The 21,320-nt window shown below is 62.7% G+C and overlaps 1 protein-coding gene across 3 annotated transcripts; it reads left to right on the top strand.

The window, feature by feature from the left end:
* The first annotated feature begins 7,337 nt into the window (after window positions 1-7,337).
* LFNG (LFNG O-fucosylpeptide 3-beta-N-acetylglucosaminyltransferase) lies at window positions 7,338-16,785 on the top strand. Of its 3 annotated transcripts, none has more exons than XM_009442494.5 (8): window positions 7,338-7,873; window positions 12,310-12,358; window positions 12,835-12,934; window positions 13,030-13,183; window positions 13,302-13,387; window positions 13,861-14,026; window positions 14,454-14,539; window positions 16,482-16,785. In XM_009442494.5, exons 1-8 carry the CDS (start codon window positions 7,442-7,444, stop codon window positions 16,624-16,626), a joined length of 1,218 nt encoding a protein of 405 aa, XP_009440769.2. In that variant the 5' UTR covers window positions 7,338-7,441; the 3' UTR covers window positions 16,627-16,785. The 3 variants fall into 3 exon arrangements, with proteins under 3 accessions (XP_009440769.2, XP_016812505.2, XP_527647.4); XM_016957016.4 differs by having other exon boundaries at window positions 7,344-7,873; window positions 13,030-13,165; window positions 16,482-16,716; XM_527647.8 differs by lacking the exon at window positions 16,482-16,785 and adding an exon at window positions 14,764-16,037 and having other exon boundaries at window positions 7,345-7,873.
* Window positions 16,786-21,320: the final 4,535 nt, after the last annotated feature.

Consider the following 21,320-nt stretch of genomic DNA (forward strand, 5'->3'; position numbering starts at 1 on the left):
CCTCCCCACACCCGCCTCCACCATCCCCTCCTGCCAGGGTCCCACCCCTGAGCAACACGGCCCTGCCTTCTCACTGCACATCCTTCCCAGACTAAGCTGCAACACTGGCAGAGCCTCCCAAGGAAGGGAGGAGGGAGGACAGAGGCCAAGGCGGCTCCTGTCTACCCTCGCAGCTTCCTCCCTCCCTGGCCACAAGGACACAAAGCTCAGAGGGATGGACGAACAGACAGGAGGGCTCAGGCTGGACACGTATTGTATGAGGTGGGCCTCAGGGTTGCTTTTCCTCCTAGAATGCCACTCAGAGCCGTCCCTCTTGCTTGCGAACCTGGAGCCCCCTATGTCTCCCCCAGTACCCCTGCATTCTACACCTAGATCCTCAGGCTTCTCTTTATCTCCAGCCTCACCTCCATGAATGCCCCACACACCTGTGCCTGACCACACAACCTCCACCTCCACCTGCTCCCACACCCCTGCACAACTTCCACCTCCACCTGCTTCACACACCCCTGCCTGACTGCACAACCTCCACCTCCACCTGCCCAAGCCTTCAAGCCCCAGGGCAAATGTCACCATCTTTTCCTGGAAGACTTTCCAGAAGTCCCCTGCCTCCCAGCCCCAGCCCACAGTGGGTTCTCCCTCGTCTGGGCCCTGGGCACCTTTGGGCTGGACCCATTTTTCTAACCCCTGTTGAATCCTCACCTACTACCTTCCCCCAGTGCCAAGCAGATCTGGGCATGGAGCAAATGCTCAGGAAGGCTGTGGGATGAGCACATGAAATGGATGGAAGGATGGACAGACAGATGGACGGATGGATGGATGGATGGACGGATGAGTGGAGCCCAACACCAGCTCTCAGGTCCTACGGAGGTGGCCTCTCTCAGCAGGTGTGATCGCCATTCCTGGGGACATAACCTCCCCTCCTTCTGCTTCCAGAGCAGCCTGGAATATCCTTTGATGCTGTATCGTCTTCCCTGATCCTTTCAAGGGGGAAAGATGGCCCATGGTAGAGAGGGGGAGCCTGGGATCAGGGAGGTACACAAGCCCAGGATCACATAGCAAGCAGGGCTCCCCTGGGGCCAAGACTGACCCCTGCTCCCTCCACCCAGCCTGGAGCCCCTCCTCCCACTGCTCTGTATCCCATCCCACTGACATGGGCACGGGGTCATGACTAGGGTGGGGGGTCATGCCTGGGGCCTGACAGGCACCACCGTGGCCGCAGCCCACCCCCTGCCCGCTGTGGCTGCCACACAAGCCAGCCATTCTTGGCAAGACAAAGGCCGGCTGGGGCAGGGTGGCTCTGGTGCCTCCCTGGTGGGTGTCTGGACTCTGCAGGACGTCAGTAAGTGGATCCTGGTGGCTGCGCTCTGATGCTGGGGGCTGCAAATCAGATTAGCCCCATCCAGCCCCATGGCCCAGCTGGCCTCAGACAGAAGCGCCAGAAAGAGGCGCAGCTGCCAGCCCAGGCCTGCCGTCCTCCTGGTGTGGACAAGCCCTGGCCTCCAGGCTGAGGCCCCTTGCTGTTCCTGCTGTGGGCTTAAGGGTGTGCTACCTCTTCTTTCTGGACCCCTGGACCCGTCTGTAAGACCAACAGTTAGAGTGAGACCCCCTGAGGCCTTCTGGAGGTGGTGTTTGGAAATGCCCCCAGGGCAGGGCAGGCACATAGTGCCTAGGCACTGGGAATTCACCTTCAGCACAGCCCTCCCCCAGGCCCCAGGCCCTGTGCGGGCTCAGAGGCCAGCGGCAGCCCTGCCAGGTCTTCTCACCCTGAGACCTATGCTCCCCAGGGCTGGGCATTTGGGAGACAGAGTCAGAGAGGCGCCTTTGAGCCCTCTGTGTATCTGCACATCCACCCATCCATCCTTCCATCCAACCTCTACCAACCAATGTTCATCAAGCACCTGATACACACAGGCACTGCTCTAGGCCCTGGGGCACAGCCAAGAATCACATCACGGTCCTGCTGTCAAGCAGCTGACATCCACACCCTCCCAGCCACCCGCATGCCTCTGTGTGTATGTGTCCGTCCATCTATCCATTAGACCATCTGTTGGTCCATCTGTCCATTCACCTGTCCATCCATCCATCCATCCATCCATCCATCCATCCATCCATCCATCTGTCCATCCATCTATCCATCTATCCATCCATCCATTCATCCATCCATCTGTCCATCCATTCATCTGTCTATCCATCCATCCATTCATCCATGCATCCATCCATCCGTTAGTCTGTCTGTCCTTTCACCTATCCTTCCAGCCATCCATACATCCATCTATCCATCTGTCCATTCACCTGTCCATCCATCCATCCATTCATCCATCCATGCATCCATCTGTCCATTCATCCATGCATCCATCCATCCATTCATCTGTCGGTCTGTCTGTCCATCCATCCATCCATCCATCCATCCATCCATTCATCTGTCTATCCATCCATCCATTCATCCATGCATCCATCCATCCATTCGTCTGTCTGTCCATTCACCTATCCTTCCATCCATCCATGTATCTATCCATTCATCCATCTATCCATCTGTCCATCCATCTGTCCATCCATCCATCCGTCCGTCCATCCATCTGTCCATTCATCTGTCTATCCATCCATCCATCCATCCATCTGTCCATCCATCCATCCATCTGTCCATCCGTCCATCCATCCATTCATCTGTCTGTCTGTCTGCCCATCCATCTGCCCCTCCATCTAACTGTTCATCCATCCACCTTTCCATCCATCCATCTATTCATCCATCCATCCATCCATCCTTCCATCTGTCCATCTGTCTATCCGTTCATTCATCCATCCAACCAACCATCCATCCGTCTGCCAATCTATCTGTCCATCTGTCCATCCATCTGTATGTCCATTCCCCCCACCATCAGTTCAACCAGTGTTTACTGAGCACCTACTTTGTGCCAGGCCCTGACAAGCAGCAAGAGGCAGCCTCTTCCCCCAGGGACACAGACGTAAAGAGCAGCTACAACCTCATGTGATCGGCACCAGGATGGGGGTAGCAGAGGGGGATGGGGAGGACGTTCTAGGAGGGGTAGCCCTTGGTGGGCCCTGCAGGGTGCCTCAGGCCAGGATGCCCCCCGAAGCCTTGCTCAGCCACTGAGGCCAAGTCGGCTGAACTCTAATGGGCCTGGCCTCTCTGTCCACGCCTGACCCCAGAGTGCAGGCGAAAGGGCCAGGCCACTGTTGGAAAGGCCGTGGCTTCACAGCTGCAGAGCACCAACCCCAAGGCAGCCTGGTGGGCAGGGCGGGTGAGGCACCAGCCATATCCCTATTACAGAGTCAAGTAACGTCCCAAGACCCACAGAAGGGCACTGGCCCAAGACCACACAGCGGGCGAGGGGGTCTGGGCATAGCAGGCAGGCAGGGTTGGGAATGGTGGGGGTGCTACTTACAGCTGGAGTCTGCTAGTCTCAGGGCAGTGCCCGCTCCAGCTGCAGTAATGGGAATCAGCTGTGCCACCCTGCGGTACCCCTCCCCCGGCCTTGGGAGCCGGCTGTGCTGAGCCCAGCCAACCTTCCCATCACCCTCCTTCCTGCCACCAAGGGCGGCTCACAGAAGCTCCTGGGTCGGGACACTCACTAGGCCACGCCTGCCTTTTGGAAATCCATGGGCCCCCTGGCATCTGGGGGCTTCATACACTGCCAGTTCTGATGCCTGGCCCCAGCCTGGGGGTTGGCATTCCTGCGTCTGTGTCAGGAGAGGACAGGGAGGTGCCAGGCTTGCCCGAGCCACAGCCACCACCATGCTGAGTCCTGTCCAGGAGTTTCCATCTCTGGGCACTGCTACTGGCCCAGAGGAAGCTGGTTCCCAAGACACTGAGTGGGGCCGCTCTCCATCAGCCGATGAGTGGACAGGCGCCTCGGATGGCTTCCGGCCGAGTTAATGGGTCACCCATTATGTCTCCACAGATCTTCCCAGGACCCTGCAGGAAGGCAGGCCAGAGCAGCCCCAAGGAACAGCCCGGGGGAGGGAAGGCAGATGGCCACCTCAAAGCCAGCCCCGAGCCCTTCCCCTCTAGGCCTGAGTGTCAAGGGCAGACCCAGCCCATGACTTTGGGGACCTGGTGGCACTGACTCCAGCAGGAGATCCCCGGGGCTGAGCCCTGGCAGTTAGAGGAGGCCTGGACTCAGATGGGGACAGAACACTGTCAGCCTGATGGCGGCTAGAGGAGGAGGGTAGGGCCCCTGGTCATGTGGGTCCTGGCTCCGTGGGCCTGCTTTCCACCTGACCTCAGCAGGCAGGTCTCTCTGGCCATTCGCACACCCAGCTGCCTGGGAGCCCCAAACTGGGACTGGTGGAGGGGCCCTGCAGAGGGGAAGGCCAGGGTCCAAGAAGCCCATGAAGCCATGCGCCAGGGCCAGAGCTGGCCTGCCTGGTCTGGATGGTATGTCATCCTTGTGTTACAAGTGAGGAAACTGAGGCTCAGGGAGTAACATCACAGGTTCAAGGTCTTAAAGCTGAGAAGTGGCCCCTCTGGGTTCGGAAGGCAGGTTGGGCCCTGGGGCAGCCTCTACCCCCAGCCCCTCTTCCCCAGGACCCTACGGCCCCAAGAGGCTTCACTGGCAACTCGGTCAGCCCTCTCTAGCCCCCTCCCCAGCTCCCCTTGTCCTGTCCAGGGCTGAGCACCATCCCACAGCCCACTTCCCTACCAGGGCTGTGTGGCCCAGTGGGCCCCTAGAGGGAGACCTGGGGTCTGGATGGGGAGGGAAGTGTTTCAGGCTGAAGCTGAGCCTGGGGAATCGGGCGGGGGTGGCTAGGCGGGCCACCCCCTCAACAGTTTTCAGACCTCAAGAAGTCACCACGAAATTCCATTCTCCTGACAGCAAAGAAATTGATTCACTCTTGCCAAAGCCTGCGGCCCCCACAAGAATGCTGTAAAGCTTCCTCCCGCTGCTTCCAGACAGGCAGCAGCATCAGGTCCCCCACTCCTCCCATTCCTGGCTACAGAGAGACGCGGGAACCCCCCCTACCCAGTTCTATGCATGTGCCCCTGCCAGGCTGGGCCATCCACCTCTGTATGGTCACTCCCCTGGTACAATATCCCCCTTGCTTTCTCTACAATGGGCACATTGCTCCCACGACCTGCTGGGTCAAAGGCACCACAGTCAGGGGTAGCTGGGGAGCAGGAGTTGCGGGGGTGGGGCGGCTCAGGGCAGGCAGCCCCATCCCCTGGCCTGGGAACTGTGGGGAGACGGACTCACAGCATCTTGTCAGGTGGGGTGCAGGGTGGCATGGCACCCACCATCGGTGCCACTGATGTAAAGTCCAGGTACAGAGCACAACCCCTGCACATATTTGGGGGCTTGGCCATGCTTGGCTGCGGGGGATTGAGGAGGGATTGGGCCTCAAGAAACGGGGCTGGGACTAAGTCACAAGGTGCGTGAATATCAGGCGGGACTTTAACTCAGCCAGTGGAGAGCTAAGGAGGGTTTTGCTCTTCGTGTGGGTGTGTGAGTGGCTATGATCCTAGTTGTCCAGCTGCTGCGTGGAGAATAAGTAAAGCAGGTAGGATAGGAGTGGGTGGGATGGGGGTGGAGGCTGCCCAAGTGATTCAGGGAAGAGATGATGGGGATGGATGAGGCTCCGTCTCTGAAACAATTCAGATATGGGAGAGCCTGAAGTCAGCGGTGTGACTGAAGCACGTGGGGTCATGGACACCCCTCAGTCCGGAGGCTGGGGCTGGGCTGGGGCTCAGCTGACTTTGTGGGGGCAGCCAACCCAGTCACTGGGTCCTTTTCTCCCCGGCTCACCCTCAAGCCTCTCCAGCTGCATGGAGGCTCCAGGGCTAGGCTCTGGCTGATCGGGAGGGGTTTATGGCAGGAGGTGACGCCATGGGAGACTTGTCACTTGGGCACAGCCAGCACCATCTGCTGGGGCATCTGCTTTCGGAGGTGGTGACTGCTAATTACCTGGGGCCAGGAAGAGGCCTGGGAACCCCCATCCCCCACACCGCCCAGCCGGTACAGGGGCTAGGGGTGCGGCCCCTGGGGCCCTAAGAGCAAATGGGCTACAGCGTCCTTGGAGGGGGGGGGGGTCTGACAGTGGGGCCAGACATTTATCCACTGAATTTTTTCAGAGCACCTACTATGTCCCAAAACCTGTTCCAGGTCTGGATGACACCAGGTCGCTGCTGTCTTGCGGCTGACATTCAGGTAGAGGTAAGGAGAGGGGCTCCAAGGGGCACTTAAAGAATTTAAAATGCCATCTCAGGCTTGAACATAACTGTCAGCGTCCGAGGGGGGCAGTTTAGCCACGGTGGTGGCGGTGGTGGTCGTGGTGGTCGCAGAGACCCTGCTTAGGAGGGCACGGGAAGACAGCGCAGCCACCGGCAGAGCCGCCTCCGTCCACGCTTCCGGAGGACGTGGCGGGCAGGGGGCTCACACCCTGCTCAGGCGACCCTTGGCCACTTCCGGGCCCCTCGCCCCTCACCCTCGGCTGCCGGCGCGCATTCCTGCCACCCCCGCTCGTGCGAGGGGCGGGCCCGGGCCCGTGGGAAGGGCCGGGGATGGGGGCCGTGTGCCGGGGAGGCGGGGTGGGGAGGGCGCACAGCTGGGCCGCATCTGGCCCGAGCGCAAGGAGACCAAATGGGACAGAAGGCGGCCTTTCATCCGGCGAGGGAAGTGGCGGCCTTCGTTTCTCCTCGCCATGGGGCGCCTGAGGATTTCGGGGAGCCAACCCTCCCGACGAAGGGCCAGGATCGAGGAAATCAGCCAGGGAGGAAGGAGTGGAATTTGGTTCTGGTGCTTTCTCGTTAGAACCTCGTGTCCCCACCTGCGGCACAGGTGGCCAAGCTCTTGCTCTGTACAAATAACGGCTCCCCTGAACCGAGCGCTCGGGAAGACCCAGGCGCCACCCCAGTTTGCAAGGCCTGCCGCGTCCCAAGGGGAGGAAGCCGGGCTCAGGAGGGGAAGCGCACAGCGAGGAAGTAGGATGTCCCCCACGGTGCGTCGGAGCCCAGAGCCCGGGTCTCAGCACCCTGCCCGCTGCGCCGAGGGCGCGCCCCTCCCGTGCCGGGACGCCCGGTGCATCCCCGGACGGCGCTGGCCAGGCTGGGTTTCCTCTTCAGGGACACCGGCGCGGGCCGGGCCCGTCCCCAAGCCCCTCGGCGGCCCGCAGGGGCTACCCGGGGCGGGGGGGTGCGGGGCGTGCACGTGCGCGCCGGGGGCGGGGCCGCTGCGCCCTCTGGGCAGTTCCTAGCCCCCAGCCGCGGCCCCACGTGGGTCTGCGGGCGTGGAGCGGCGACCGGCGCGAGGCCCCGCCCCCGAGCCCGGGAGCCAATGAGCGCACGGGGGCGGGACCGGGGCGGGGAGGTTTAAGAGCGCGGGACACTGGTGCTGCGCTGCTGGACTGCGCCGCCGGAGCGACGGGCTTCGGGGCGGTGCAAGGCAGGAGCACGGGGAAGGGCGCGCCGCGCGGCCGCCACCCCACCATGCTCAAGCGCTGCGGCCGGCGCCTGCTGCTGGCGCTGGCGGGCGCGCTGCTCGCCTGCCTGCTGGTGCTCACCGCCGACCCGCCGCCGCCTCCACTGCCCGCCGAGCGCGGCCGGCGCGCGCTGCGCAGCCTGGCGGGCCCCGCGGGGGCTGCCCCGGAGCCCGGGCTGGGGGCGGCGGCGGCGGCGCCCGGGGCGCTGGTCCGCGAGGTGCACAGTCTGTCCGAGTACTTCAGCCTGCTCACCCGCGCGCGCAGAGATGCGGGCCCGCCGCCCGGGGCTGCCCCCCACCCCGCCGACGGCCACCCGCGCCCCCTGGCCGAGCCGCTCGCGCCCCGAGACGTCTTCATCGCTGTCAAGACCACCAAAAAGTTCCACCGCGCGCGCCTCGACCTGCTGCTGGAGACCTGGATCTCGCGCCACAAGGAGATGGTGAGCCCCCCGCGGCCTGGACTGGCGGGCGAGCGGGGCGGGGACCCACCGTCTGGTCCAGCTGGTGGCAGTGTCCCATGGGAGTCAGGCTGCATCCCCATCCAGCCACTAGGGCCATCCGTGGGCGACGCCAGTGCACCCCGGTGCAGCCAGTTTGCCTGCTGGGGCCACTCTCCCGTTACAGTTGTGTTACTGTCCCCGGGGCCCCGCCCCCTGTCCAGCTCCAGAGTCCTGGATGGCTGCAGGACCCTACACCAGTCTCCAGTGCTTGGGGTTGGTGCCCTGTGATACTTCTCACCCCGTGAACATTGGAGCGCATTCATAGGGCATTATGTCCTCAAACTTCCACAAGCAGATTCTGTTCGGACCCACCCTCAGCTCAGACCCCTCAGCTCAGCCTTTCTCCAGGGGAGAAAGGCTCTTCCTTTAGTGAAGTGAGGGGTTCTGACCTCTGGGCCCTTTCCTCATCACAGTGTTAAGGTACGGGGAGGGAGGGAAGTCATTGCTGGTTGGTGGGTCCTGGGGAGCACATCTCAAAGAACTCCAGGTTTTGGGGTCTGTGTGGGGACCCTCCCCGCACAGTGCTGTAGTCTCTGAGGCCTGCAACCTTGGGCACAGCCCGCTTCAGTTGGGCATCAGCTTCTTACACACACATAATTAAGACACACCCCACTTTGAACATTTCCCTCGAGGCCACAGCAGGACGGTTGGGCTGGGGCGGGATGGGGACAGTGTGTGGGGCTTGCAGTCGGGGACTGGGGGGGCGTCTCTGGGCTGGGAGATGCAGAGGCATTTGCTGTGAGGGTGGGGGCTCAGGGAAGACCCTGCACGCCTTCCTCCCTGCTCAAACCCCGGAGACCCAGGGCCTTCTGACCTGGTGCTGTCCTGTTTTGGGGCACTGTGGGTGGGTGGGAGCAGGGCTTGGTGAGGTCATGAGGGCGACAGGGAGGGGCAGGGTCCTCTCTGGTCCTGGCGTGGGGAAGGGGCCCTGGGAACCCCATGGCAGCCTCCTGGGAACACAGCGTCCCATTCCCAGGGGCTCAGCGGGCTGGCGGGAGGGGGCGGCGGGGGCCGTGGGTTTTGTTTGGCGGCCGGGCCGTTAGGATTCCCAGCGCCGGGCGGCTCTCACGCTGGCCCCTTGGGCAAGGTAACAAAGCCCCTTTCTCCAGCGAGAAAGGCGTCGGGCCCCTTGTGTGCAGCTACGCGCTCCGTGGGAACCGCTGCTGGCGTGCTGGCCACTCAGGTTGCCTGGCGATGAGGGGGCCAGCGGGCCCCCCCAGCATCTCTTACTGACAGTCCTTTTGGGGCACCATCCCTGAGCCTGGCCTCCCCACCCCCAGCACTCAAGCCTTACTGCTATGTGATCTTGGGCATCCTTCAGCCCCACTCTGGGCTACCACCAGCTCTGAGCACCTCTCATCTTGGAATCTGGGGCCTTTCTCCAACAGAGGGGATGTGGTCAGAGGGTCTCAGTTAGGTCCCAGCTGGGCTGTGTGATCCTGAGCAAGACCTGGGGCCTCTCAGACCCTCACTCTGATCTCTGAAATGGGGGAACATGGTCCTTCCAGGAGCACGTTGTAAGAGACTGGCAAAGCCTGCAGGCATGGGGTGAACCCGGCGGGCACTCAGGGTTGAGGTGGGGGCCATCACTCCCTTGAGCCCTGAGGTCCCTACTGGAGGGTCACCCCACCAGGGGACAGGTTGAATCTGCCCTCAGCATCAGTTCACCAGCACACAGCAAGCAAAGACCCCCTTGTGGTGGGTGATGGGCAGGGGTCCTGGAAACCCACAGAAGAGGGCCCCCCTCTCCCAGCCCTGCACGGAATGACTCAGACATGGTCTGATGGGGGAGATAGAAAGATGTCAGGGCTGTGCGGGGGGAAACCCCCGAGAGGCTGTGTGAGGCAACAGTGGGCATCTGACCCACATGCTGGGGGAAGGGAGGGAGGAGGGAAGACTTCCTGGAGGAGGCGCCATTTGAGCTAGACTAAGAGTAAAAAAGTGCCCAGAAAGGGCACTCCATCCGGGCATGGTGATGACCACAGCATGGGGGTTGTGCAGGAAACTTCTAGCAACGGGAGTGGTGGCTGGGGGGAGGGTCGGTTGGTCAGCAGGGGCCGCGCTGAGATGGGCCTGGAGTCCAGGATGAAGAGCCTGGCCTTTGGCCCAGAGGTTCCCCGCCCCTCCCAGGAGCAGCCAGGCTGCCGCGCTGCCACCGCAGCGGCCACAATTGCTGGGGAGAACTTGGCATCCTGTGTTTCTTTGAATCGCGGCTCCAGGAACAATGCTGCTTCCTGTGGGTGTCCCCCGGCCCCCGCCCCCGTCCACCCTCATCCACCCGGCTCTTCCTCCTGCAGCCCCGTCTTCGTCTGGAAAGTTAGGTGGCACTGGGGGGTCTGGGTCCCTAGAAGGCAGGGACTGGGCTGGTCTAGCACCGCCTCGGCCCCAGGGTATGACCTCAGGCTGGTGCCTGCACCTCTCTGGGCCTCAGTTTCCCTACTTGGGCCTCATGAGGCTGGTAATGGCACCCACCTCCGAGGGCTGTCAGGGAGAAGAAGGGAGAGAATCTGTCTCTGCACTTTGCTCTCCGCCCAGGGGAGCTCTGTTGTGCCCATTTTACTGAAGACGAGACTGAGGCTCTGAGCGGCGGGTGAGGCCTATAGCCCAGCAGCGCCTTTTTCCTCCCCTCCTGGTGGCTCAGGTGTCGGGAGACAGTTCGCCTGGCACCCCCGCACCCCATAGCCCCGCCTTCTCAGATGCTGTTCTAGAGGCCTCCCTGCTCCCTGAGCTGAACAAAGGTGACTTTCATCTCCGTAGCCTTGGGCTGGGTTTTTAGGGCACCACCAAATCTCGGGAGAACAGGCCTCCCTTGATCTCATTAAGAAAGCATTTTCCTTTTAACCCAGCGGCGCAGTGGAGCGTCTGCAGGGGCTGGCCCTCCGCCTCCCACGGCATTCCTGGGCTGAGATTCTGGGGAGGCCAAGGGGCTGGGTGCGAGTCTGTGCGTGTGGCTGCCCTGGGGTGTCTATGGGTGCTGCAGGAGGGGTGCATGCATGGAGAGGCGGAGACCCAGCCTGCCACCCCCTTAGCTCTGGGCCTCACCCTATTGAGCATGTGCCCAGGGCTGCGTCAGGCTGGATAAGGATCTGAGACCACCAAGGTGTTCCAGGGACTCTGCGGGACCTGTGTGTACAGGGAAGGAAACTGAGGCTGGGTGGGCATCGGGGGGTTGTCCCTTGGTCAGAGCATTGCCCGTACACCCTGGGTTTTGCACTCAGCCATGCCAGGGTGCGCCGGGCGGCACGCGCTGGGCGGGCCGGGCAGAGGAAGGAACATTCCTCCCCGTGTGCCGGCAGGCCCAGGCGGGCGCCGGCGACTCCTGGCCCCGCCCTGGCGGCCCCCTCCTCTTCCGCAGAGCGCTCCTGGCAGGGGGCGGCCGCGTGCTGGCACAGGTGGGCTGTGGCCTTGGGCAAGCCTGGGTTTCCTTGCCTGAGCAGTGGGAGGGGTGCTGGGCTGCATGGGTACTGGGGGCCCCTGACCTGGGGGCTGGGGACACCTGAGGTTTCCTGCCACAACCCTGCTGACCGTTGGCAACTTTGCAGAACTTCAGGGCTGCTTTGGCTCAGAGTGGGTAGCTTGTCCTGCAGGTCACCCAGGACAGGGGTGCTGGCCCAAAGGGCAGCTGTGGGGTGGCTGCAGTGCTGGTGGCTGCACCCTACGCGCGGGACCTCATGCCCAGCCCGGCCCGGTTAACCAGGCCAGCTGTATGGTAATGGGCGGCGCGGCCACTCTGCTTAACTCGGCCGAGTTAAGGCCGGCCCGGCGCCCCTCTCCCGCCAGCCCAGGACAAAGCTGGCGGACAATGCCTGGTGATTCATCCTCCCTCCAGGCCCTTTGTCCGCCAGGGCTTGGCAGCCGCCCAGCGAAGGCCTTTGTCCCCAACCCCGAGTGATTGAGACTTGGCTTCCCACAGCCGAACTCCTCCGCCTGTCCCTCCCGCCACCCCGCCTGTCCCCCGCCTTTCCAGCAGCCTCCAAGTGGCAGGCCGGGTGCTGTGTCAATAAGGGTGTGTGCCCTGCCAGGTGCACGGGGCGGGTCGGGAACCGGTTACCTGGCGGGCGGGCGAGGCGCACCACCTGGCTCGTGCCTCACCGCGCCTGGACGACCTTGGGTGCAGCTGTCGAGGTTGGGGAGTGAGGCCCCCATCCCCCACCCCCAGGGCGAGTGAATGCGTGAGCTCTGGCCCAGATGGCACTGAGATGGGGCACTTGAGCCCTTCTCAGCACGAGTGGGGAAACCAAGGCCCGGAGAAGGGTGGGTGTCAGTGTGACGCAGCTGCAGCTGCAGCCACTCCAGGGCGCCCCGTCCTGCCCCCACAGATGGCCCTGGGGTGGGGATGAAGGGCTGCCTGCTGAAGGCCGATTTTCTCCTTCCAGACGTTCATCTTCACTGACGGGGAAGATGAGGCCCTGGCCAGGCACACGGGTGAGCCCTGGACTTGGGGCAGGAGGGGGCCCAGGCCTCCATCCAGAGCGGAACGCTCCCCCTCCAGTCTCCCTGCCCCTCCGGGCCGAGAGGTCACCAAGGGCAGGACAAGGAGGGCAGTTTACTCATGGGGTTTGCTCCATGCCCCGCCCCACCACTCGGGGCCCCCCAATTCTCATGCAAATGAAGCCCATTCAGCCCCCCGGGTCCCTTTGAGCCCAGGCAGCGGCAACAGGTGGCGGGTGCTGGGAAAAAGCTGCCTGAATGGGCGGGGGCGGGGCCGCCCTGGAGGGGGCTGGGCTGCGGGAGGGTCCACAGGCCCAAGCCCCGAGCTAGGGTGGGGGAGGCTACGGCCGCCGGGCCCAGCTTGAACTAGGGGGCTTTTCTCCAGCCCCTGGGCCCTGTGGCGTCCCCCAGGCCAGGCCCCTCTCTGGGAGCCGGCTCAGACCTACTCACAGCCGCTCCCCTGTCCACAGGCAACGTGGTCATCACAAACTGCTCGGCCGCCCACAGTCGCCAGGCGCTGTCCTGCAAGATGGCCGTGGAGTATGACCGCTTCATCGAGTCCGGCAGGAAGTGAGTGTGGCCCCGGGGGACTCCCATCTCCCTGCCCGAGCCTGGCAGCGCCCGCCCCGGCATGCCCTCCCCCGATGGCCCTGCCTTGTCCTCAGGTGGTTCTGCCACGTGGACGATGACAACTACGTCAACCTGCGGGCCCTGCTGCGGCTGCTGGCCAGCTACCCGCACACGCGGGACGTCTACATCGGCAAGCCCAGCCTGGACAGGCCCATCCAGGCCACGGAGCGGGTCAGTGAGAACAAGGTGGTGAGTGCCTGCCCTCTCCCAGTCCCCCACGCCCACGTGGAGCGCACACCCGGAGTGGGGGTGGGACAGTGAGGGGCAGCAGCGCCTGGGTCTCAGGACACCTTCTCCCTTCTCCCAGCGTCCTGTCCACTTCTGGTTTGCCACGGGCGGCGCTGGCTTCTGCATCAGCCGTGGGCTGGCTCTGAAGATGAGCCCGTGGGCCAGGTGAGTGCCCTGCACAGGTTAGGCCAGCCCGGTCCCAGGCTCCTCGCCACTGTGGGGCCTGGCTTGGTTCATCTTCCCAGCCACGGGGTGTCCCCAGCCTCCTGTGTGGCACTGCCCACTTACTTCCTATATTCCACTTCTCTCTGGGTTTCAGAGGGCAGGTGTGTTTACGGCGGCTGCCCCCAAGCCTGACCTGCTCAGAGCAGCCAGAGGGGCGATGAGCACCCCAGGCACCATCCGGCAGGACTCTTCCCTGCACCCAGATTCCCTCCACAGAGAGCCACGGAGCACAGGAGCCGTGCAGGGAATGTGCCCTGGCTGTGGCCAGGGGAGGCAGAGGGAGCTGCAGCCCAGAGCTCTCCTCAGGGCTCCTCTCCCTGAGGAGTGCAGCGCCTTTGCTTGGTGGGGCCTCCCCAGCTCCCAGCAGATGGCTCCCGCCTCTGCTCACTGGTCTGGGCCCTTCCCTCCCGCAGCGGGGGTCACTTCATGAATACGGCTGAGCGGATCCGGCTGCCTGACGACTGCACCATCGGCTACATCGTGGAGGCCCTGCTGGGCGTGCCCCTCATCCGCAGCAGCCTCTTCCACTCCCACCTGGAGAACCTGCAACAGGTGCCCACCTCGGAGCTCCACGAGCAGGTACACCATCCTCCGGGCCCCGCCAGGACTCCGAGAGCACAGGAAGGGACGTGTGGCTGCCGAGAGGGGCGCAGTGGCGGGGGGGCACTGTTCTAAACAGGGAGGCCAGGCAGCACACCACCGTCAGCCAGGGGGGGTCACTCCTGCCGTGAGCTCAAAGCTGTTTATGGCGGGTTGTTTTCCTGCCGTCTCTTCTCTTCACTGTGATGCGCCTACTGTGTGTATTTTGTCCACGCTGGCAATGCAGCCAGCCCCAGCTGGTCCCCAGTTTGGGACCTTATTCCTGGGGTGTGCAGGGCAGGTGTCCTTCCAGGTCCAAGGGAGGCCAGGGCAGGGCCGTCGCCTCACTCAGGGCTGTGTGGCCAGCCTGGGGCGGGGCCCAGGGATGTCGGGCCCCTCCCGGCATCACTCCGCCCCCTCCCCACAGGTGACGCTGAGCTACGGTATGTTTGAAAACAAGCGGAACGCCGTCCACGTGAAGGGGCCGTTCTCGGTGGAGGCCGACCCATCCAGGTAAGGAAACCCCGGCCCAGATGGGCTTGCGTAGGGTGGCCTAGGGGCGTCAGGGGGCCTCGTGGAGCTGCAGCAGGGTCTCTCTAAGCGGCATGACTCTACATAGAGGTGTCCCCCGGAGTCCTGCTTGCTCGGGGTGGGGCCGCCAGTGCTGTGGGACTGCAAATGGGAGCTCAGCACCTGCCTGCCACCCACGCAGACCAGCCCCTGCTCTGTTCCCACAGGTTCCGCTCCATCCACTGCCACCTGTACCCGGACACACCCTGGTGTCCCCGCACTGCCATCTTCTAGTGGCCATGGCTGAGACCCAATCCCTGGGCGCCCCTGGTATCCAAAGGGCCCAGGGACCCTGTTGCGCTGCCCTGGCCTCGGCATTCGAGGCTCCCCTAGGGCCGTGCCTGTGCGCGTGTGTGTGTGTGTGTACTGCATGCCCACCCGGGTAGCAGGCTGCTGGGCAGTTCTGCTCTGTGGAGGGGCGGGCACCAGCGCCACTTATGTGCCTCTGCGCCAAGGGCCAGTGGGCTGCAGGGCCTGCTTGGAGGAAGGATTTGTGTGTCGGAGGCCACTCTGAGGGCAATTCTGTTAGGATTTTTGGATCTTTCTACAGCTACGGGGCTCCGGGCTACTTTGCAGGGATGCGATGCGTAGGTGCCTTTCTCTTCCTGCTGACCACAAGCTCTGTGCTGGGGGTACCTGTGCCCTGAAGTCCTGGCCCCTGTGTCATAGCCCCAAGTACAACTCACTGAGCCATGCTCATTGCAGGGGAGGCTAGGTCTGGGGGTGCGTGACCCAATCCCCTTCCTCCTGGCCTGGACGCTGTGGCTTAAGAGTAACAGCAGCCACCGCCCAGTTCCAGTGGCCCCACGAAGCCCCCAGTGGCTGGCTGTCCAGCTGGGCAAACAGTGGCACCCCTCCCAGCTCTTCTGAGTGGGGAGTCTTCCAGGCCTCCTCAGAGGTCTTCCCTTTGCCTCCCCAGGACAGGGTGAGTCAGAGCTCAGCATTTAATCTCCTCTCCAAAGTAGAGAGCAAGTCGCCCACAGTGGGCGTGTCTGTAAATATTGTGACAGTATTTTTTTACTGTGCTGTTTTTTTTGAAAGGGGGTGGGTAAAAAGTAGGGTGTTCTTGTTTTTTGCTTGGGAGGGTGGGGGTGGGGGAGGGTCTTATTTTATCTTATCTTTTCTGTGGATCAGAAAAAACAGAAGCCAAACTAGGGGTCATCTTTGTTTTTAAAGCTGAAGTGGGACTGTCTGGCACCCTGTGTATTTATGCGTTCCAGCATCTGGAACCTCCCATCCCTGCCCTCCTCCTGTGTAGCTGCCACCTCCCCGCTGGGCCCAGCATGGCTCACCTGTCCCGTGGGCTGTGTTTCTTGTTGTTTTTCTCTTTGCAAAGACATAGCTAGGAAAGCGAATGATAAGGGAAAAGTTCTCAGGGAATTGAAGTGTTGTTGCTATGGTGATGTCCTTTTGCTGTGAATAAAGGTGCTCTTTGCAGCAATCCTGGGGGTCCTGGTCTTGGCTGGAGGTGGGGCCTAAGCCCCAGGGCAGCCAGGGTCAGGAGAGGCACACAGGTGAAGGGGAGGCTTGGCCTTGGGTGCACCGCATGGAGCAGGTAGATAGGAAACGCTTAGAGACAACTATTTTGGAATGAAACCTGGCGTCACTATAGCTGCCTGCTGGTGACTACAGGTGCGGCCCACCCAGGGTCAGGGTGGTCGCTGGAGCGTGAGCCCTGTGCTTCCAGGAGGAACAGGTCTAGGATGCTGGGGGCTCTAGGTCCCAGCCAAAAGCACAACCCCAAGGCTCTGGCCTGGTCTGGCCACTGGGGAGCCCAGCCCCTGCAGGAGGGACAGTGACTCCTGTGACCGGGCCTGGGGCCTCCTTAGCTAACTTCACTCCTGCCACGAGCTCACAGAGTCCACATCATCGCCTCACTTTGCAGGTGGGGACACCGAGGCATGGAGCAGCTGATGCCCAAGGTCCAGCAGCCATGCTGGTGGGCTGGGGAGGCACTCAGACTCCAAGCCAGGCAGGCCGTGGGTCCGGCCGCCCCACAGCTGGTAATGCTGCACCTCCCTCTCCTGTGAGGTGGCCCCAGGCCCCGACCCCGCTCAGGGGTGGTGGGAAGAGTCCTGGAGAGCAGGAGCAGTGCCGGAGCCCCCACTGCAGCTGGTCCCAGCCCCTGCAGAGATCCAGACACTTGTTTTTTAAATACAGCAGCTCTGCGGTGCTTTTCCTTCCTCAAATCCAGCCTTTGAGGGTGACCGAGTAGGGGACGGGTGCCGCAGCCTCTGCGGGGATTCCCTCCCCTCACCCTCCTGGCAGCCCCGGGGCGGCTCACTTCCTCTTCACCATGAGCCCCCACCCCCTCCCTGGGGCTTACACCCTTGGCCTGGCACTGCCCTGGCCGCGCCCCTTGCAAGTTCCTGCTCTGGCCTGACCCTGCTTCCCCCAACCCCAGGGCTCCAGGTCCCCCTCCTGCTGCCTCTGCACCCCCCACTCGGCTCCAAGGAGACGACACACTGTGAAAAGTGCCTCTCTATGGGGGGGTGCCTTGCCCTCCCCGTCGCTGCCCCCTCCAGAAGAGTGCTGACGTGCTGAATGGGCCTGCAGAGACCCCCTTACTCTAAGCCTGGCTGGGGGCTACCCTGGCCTTGGGGGCGGCTGGCAGGGCTGTGACCCCACCTTGGCCTTGGACGGTCCTGAGTCAGCAGAGCAGCTGCCTGGGGGGGTGTGGACAGTGATGGGGATGGCGGGAGGATGGAGGGCCCTCACCGTCACGTGGCCTGACCCCCGTCTGGGTGGCTGTGGTCCTCCCTGAGCACCCACCGTGTGCCCACCCACTTCTCATAGGACGGCATAGGCCCCTCTTCTGAACGAGGAAGCTGAGACTCTGGGGTGGGGCGGGGGGGTCGTGACGGAACAGGCTGCGGGCAGAGGCTGCTGGCCTCCTTCCTGCCCGGCTGACTCAGAGGCTTGGGGCCTTCTGCCCTGGCCCCGACGCTGCCCCCGCCTGCAGCTGGCATCGCCTCCCCACAGAGCTGGTGGGGCCCCGGGGGCGGAGGTGTGGCTGGACCCAGGGGTCGGACAGACCCATGGATACAGCTGTGGGGCCCCGCCAGGGTTTGGGGAGTCCCCATTAATGTTCATATGTCCCTGTGTGTGGAGCGGGGTGGGAGTGGGGGCTAAGTGGGCATCGGGGAGAGCACAGGAGCAAGAAGTGGGGTGGGGAGGAAGCCCGGCTCCTCCCGAGGCCTCGACCTCTCCATCTGACAAATGGGAACAAAGGTAAATGCAGTCCCCGTGTGCTGGAGGTCAGGAGGTGTTTTGGAAGGTGCACAGGACAGCGCATCTGGCCCCTTCCTCTTCCAAGCTGAGGGAGGGAGGTTTCTCTGCCCTCAAAAGGGGAAGCAGGTCCAGCAGTGTCTTAGGGGAATGAGGCAGCCTGACCTCTTCCATCCACCGCCCCCCCACCCCCCAGAAGGTGACTCACCCGGCAGGGGAGGTGAAGTCATTCCTCCCCCAGGTACATTCTGGGGACAGCTGTGTCCCACCCACCAGTGGTGCCATCACATCAGATTAGAGGTCTGGTCAGAAAGGGGCCTGGCTGGTCCCTGGGGCTCCATGTCCCCCCAGTCTAGCCCAGCCAGGCCCCCTTTCCCAAACTACTGATCATTAACGGGGCTTTCAAAACAAGTAAAACTGCAACCACGGGGGCTGCAGGGCGCTCAGCGAGGGTGGCAGACCTCAGCCGCCACCCCTGCTTCCGTTCTGCCAGGCGAGTGCCTGGGGAGCCCCAAGGCTGCTTGGGGTCTGGGAGGGGCTGCTAGGTTGGGGCGCCTCCCCACTCAGTTGAAAGGAACTTCCCTTCCACTGGGGCCATCAGGGCCAACTTCCTGGAAGAGGTGCCTCTGAGCTGAAGCAGGAAGGCTTTGTCAAGATGGAGTAGGGAGAGAAGGGGCCTTCCAGGTCTCAGCACAGCCTGGGCAAAGGTGCAGAGGTGGGATCCGCTGGGAGGACTGGAAGCCTGGGAAGGAGGGCAGGCAATGCAGTTGGGTCTCTTGATCCCCCCTCCCCAGTCACAGACAACTAGGGCTCTCCACAGGCTCAGAGGGGCCAGGGCCAGGCTGCTATGTGACTTCAGCCAGTCTTGCCGGGTGGGCCTGGGGTCAGAGGGAAAGCAGGGACGAGGGCCAGATCCATCTTCGAGTCTGTCAGAGCAATGGGCAAGTCTTGTTCCCTGCTGGGTCCATGTGCCCACACAGCCTCAGCCTTCTTAGATATTCTGCAGGGTGACCCCCTGCTTCTGAGCCCAGCCCCACCTTCTGAGCCCAGAATTGGACACACAGGAAGGCCCTTGGGGCCATGCGTGGTGGCTCACACCCGGGCCGTGCCCTCTGCCTGGAGCAGCAGCCTGGATGCCTCCCACCCCACATTTAGGCTTCAGGCCCCACAGCTGCCTCTTCCCAGAACCCTCCCGGCACGCACTTCGGCGACTCTTACAAGTACCTGTTCAGCGTCAGCCTTCGCCCAGGAGTGCAGGCTGGGGACGAGGGCAGTGGCCACCTCTGCCGGTCCTGTCAGCACCTAGTGCAATGTCCAGCCCACCGTGGGCGCTCAACGCAGGCGGCTGTGCTGCCGCAGGTCACAGCACCAATCAGACACCCCCATCCCCACACACACCCTGCACCGGCCCACGCGGCCATCACACTCGGAGCACATGCGCTCCGATGTGGCTGCACTGTTGGCACACGCACAGGCGCGCACACACCCACACGCACGAGCGCACACGTGGGCGCACACACGCCGGGGCGCCCTGACCTCCCCGCACGCCCTCCCGCAGCCGCCCCGGCCTCTGTCCCCACGCATGTCACACACGGCCGGGTGTGCTCGCTCATGCCGTCCCGCGACGTTGCTCCAGCCGGCGCCCGGAGCTCGATCGGGAGAGCTGCTGTTGGCCGCCTCTGCCTGCCAGCGTTTGCCAAGCGGTTTCCATGGTGACACATCTTGGCTCCGACAGGAACCAAGGAGTGTGGGGAAGAGGGTCCCCACGGAGGGGGCGAGGCGAGGCAGGAGGTCTCTGCGTCTTCAGGCTCCCGGCAGGCATGGGGGGCTCCACGAGTGCAGACACCCCCCAATCCCAAGCCAGGCTTGCACCCCGAGAAGGAGGCTCTGGGCTGGTCCCTCTGGGCTGCCTGGCACAGGGACTGACTTAGGTCAGTCAGTCATTCAGCAAACTTTCTGGAAGAGCCACTCTGTGCTCACAGCCGGGGCTACGATGCTGCCCAAGACGTGGTCTCGCAAGAGGCTCAGAGTCGAATCCTGAGGCTAAACTGACGTCCCGCCACCCTACTGAAGGCTCCATCTAGCAGGTTGGTCCGTGGCTGCGTAAGCACCAAGGCCCACCAAGCACTTTCTCAAAGGGGGGCTCCCCTCTGTGGTAGATCAGTTACAAACGTGTCCCCGATGCCCCACTCCTCCCTGAATCACCACGCCCTTTGCCGTGTGACTTTGCCCCAACTCCTGTCTAGAGGTGGCGTCTACTTCCCCATCCTTCAATCTGAGCCTGTCTTATGACTTGCTGTGGCCAATAAAAGGTGACAGCAATGACATTCCCAGCTCTGAGCTTAAGCCTCCAGGGACATGCGTGCCTCTGCCTGCTCTCCCCGACTCCTGCTATAGCACAAGAACGGGCTGGGCTGCTTTGCTGGAAGGCAAGAGGGCGATGGAGCCTGGGTCACCCTAGCTGAGGCCATCCTGGACTAGCTAGCTCCCAGCTGCCCACAGATGTGTGAGTGAGCCCAGCCAGGACTTGCCAGGCCTAGCAATGAGCAGCAGTACCACCAGGCCCTTTAGTACTAAGGAAATGTGAAGTCATGTGTTTGGAGCTATTTGTTACTCAGCACTAGCTACCTGATACCCCTCTCTCTAGGGCCCTGGCCAGCAGCTGCCCAACCTCAGTTAGCACAGGCCAGAGGCTCTAAAAGTTCCCAGGGGTGCTAAGAACCAGGCCGTGGTGACAGCTGGATTCCGCTGGCTAACAGTGCCAGAGGGTGCCGGGGACAGAGCTTGTGGGAGGGGGTTCCCATGTCAAGTCCATGGCAGGAGCTACTGAAGCAGAAGCACGAGTCTCCACTGCCTTTCTTTGCCTCGGTTTTTCCCCCTGTGAAATGGGCCCATCACCCTGTCCTGTCTCCTGGGGACACCTGGTAAGGTAGCGTGTGTGGCAGCTGGAAACAGACCTACTACGTGCCAGCCCCGGGTTGCAACCTAGGGAGAGAGGCCCATTGCTGCCTTCTAGGTTCCCACAACTGAGAAGGCAGCGTCACTAATCCCAGCTTACAGACTGGAAACAGTGGGGAGAGGATGAGTGGCTTGCCCGAGGCCCAGGACACACAGGAGCAGGTGGGCGTGGCCACAAGCCCCGGCTGGGTCTGAGCTGGTGGTTATCTTCATGTTTTTCTCCCTGTGGTCACCTTTTTGGAAATATTGTACTTCCTGAGCTAACTGCACTTACGAGGTAATGATTGGTGTGAGTTTATAGTCTCTTTTTTGTTTGTTTGTTTTTTGAGACAGAGTCTCATTCTGTCACCCAGGCTGGAGTGCAGTGGCACAATCTTGGCTCACCGCAACCTCTGCCTCCCGGGTTCAAGCGATTCTCCTACCTCAGCCTCCTGAGTAGCTGGGATGACAGGCACCCGCCACCATGCCCAGCTAAGTTTTGTATTTTTAGTAGACAAGGTCGCACCATGTTGGCCAGGCTGGTCCTGAACTCCTGACC

This window comes from Pan troglodytes, chromosome 6, assembly GCF_028858775.2.
Source record: "Pan troglodytes isolate AG18354 chromosome 6, NHGRI_mPanTro3-v2.0_pri, whole genome shotgun sequence".
NCBI lineage: Eukaryota > Metazoa > Chordata > Mammalia > Primates > Hominidae > Pan > Pan troglodytes.

Excerpts from the sequence above, each read along its gene's own strand:
- LFNG (XM_009442494.5), top strand. The coding sequence starts at position 7,442 with ATGCTCAAGCGCTGCGGCCGGCGCCTGCTGCTGGCGCTGGCGGGCGCG. Across the intron at positions 12,359-12,834 it reads GGCCCTGGCCAGGCACACGG|GCAACGTGGTCATCACAAAC; the intron begins GTGAGCCCTGGA and ends CCCTGTCCACAG. Across the intron at positions 13,184-13,301 it reads GGGTCAGTGAGAACAAGGTG|CGTCCTGTCCACTTCTGGTT; the intron begins GTGAGTGCCTGC and ends CCCTTCTCCCAG.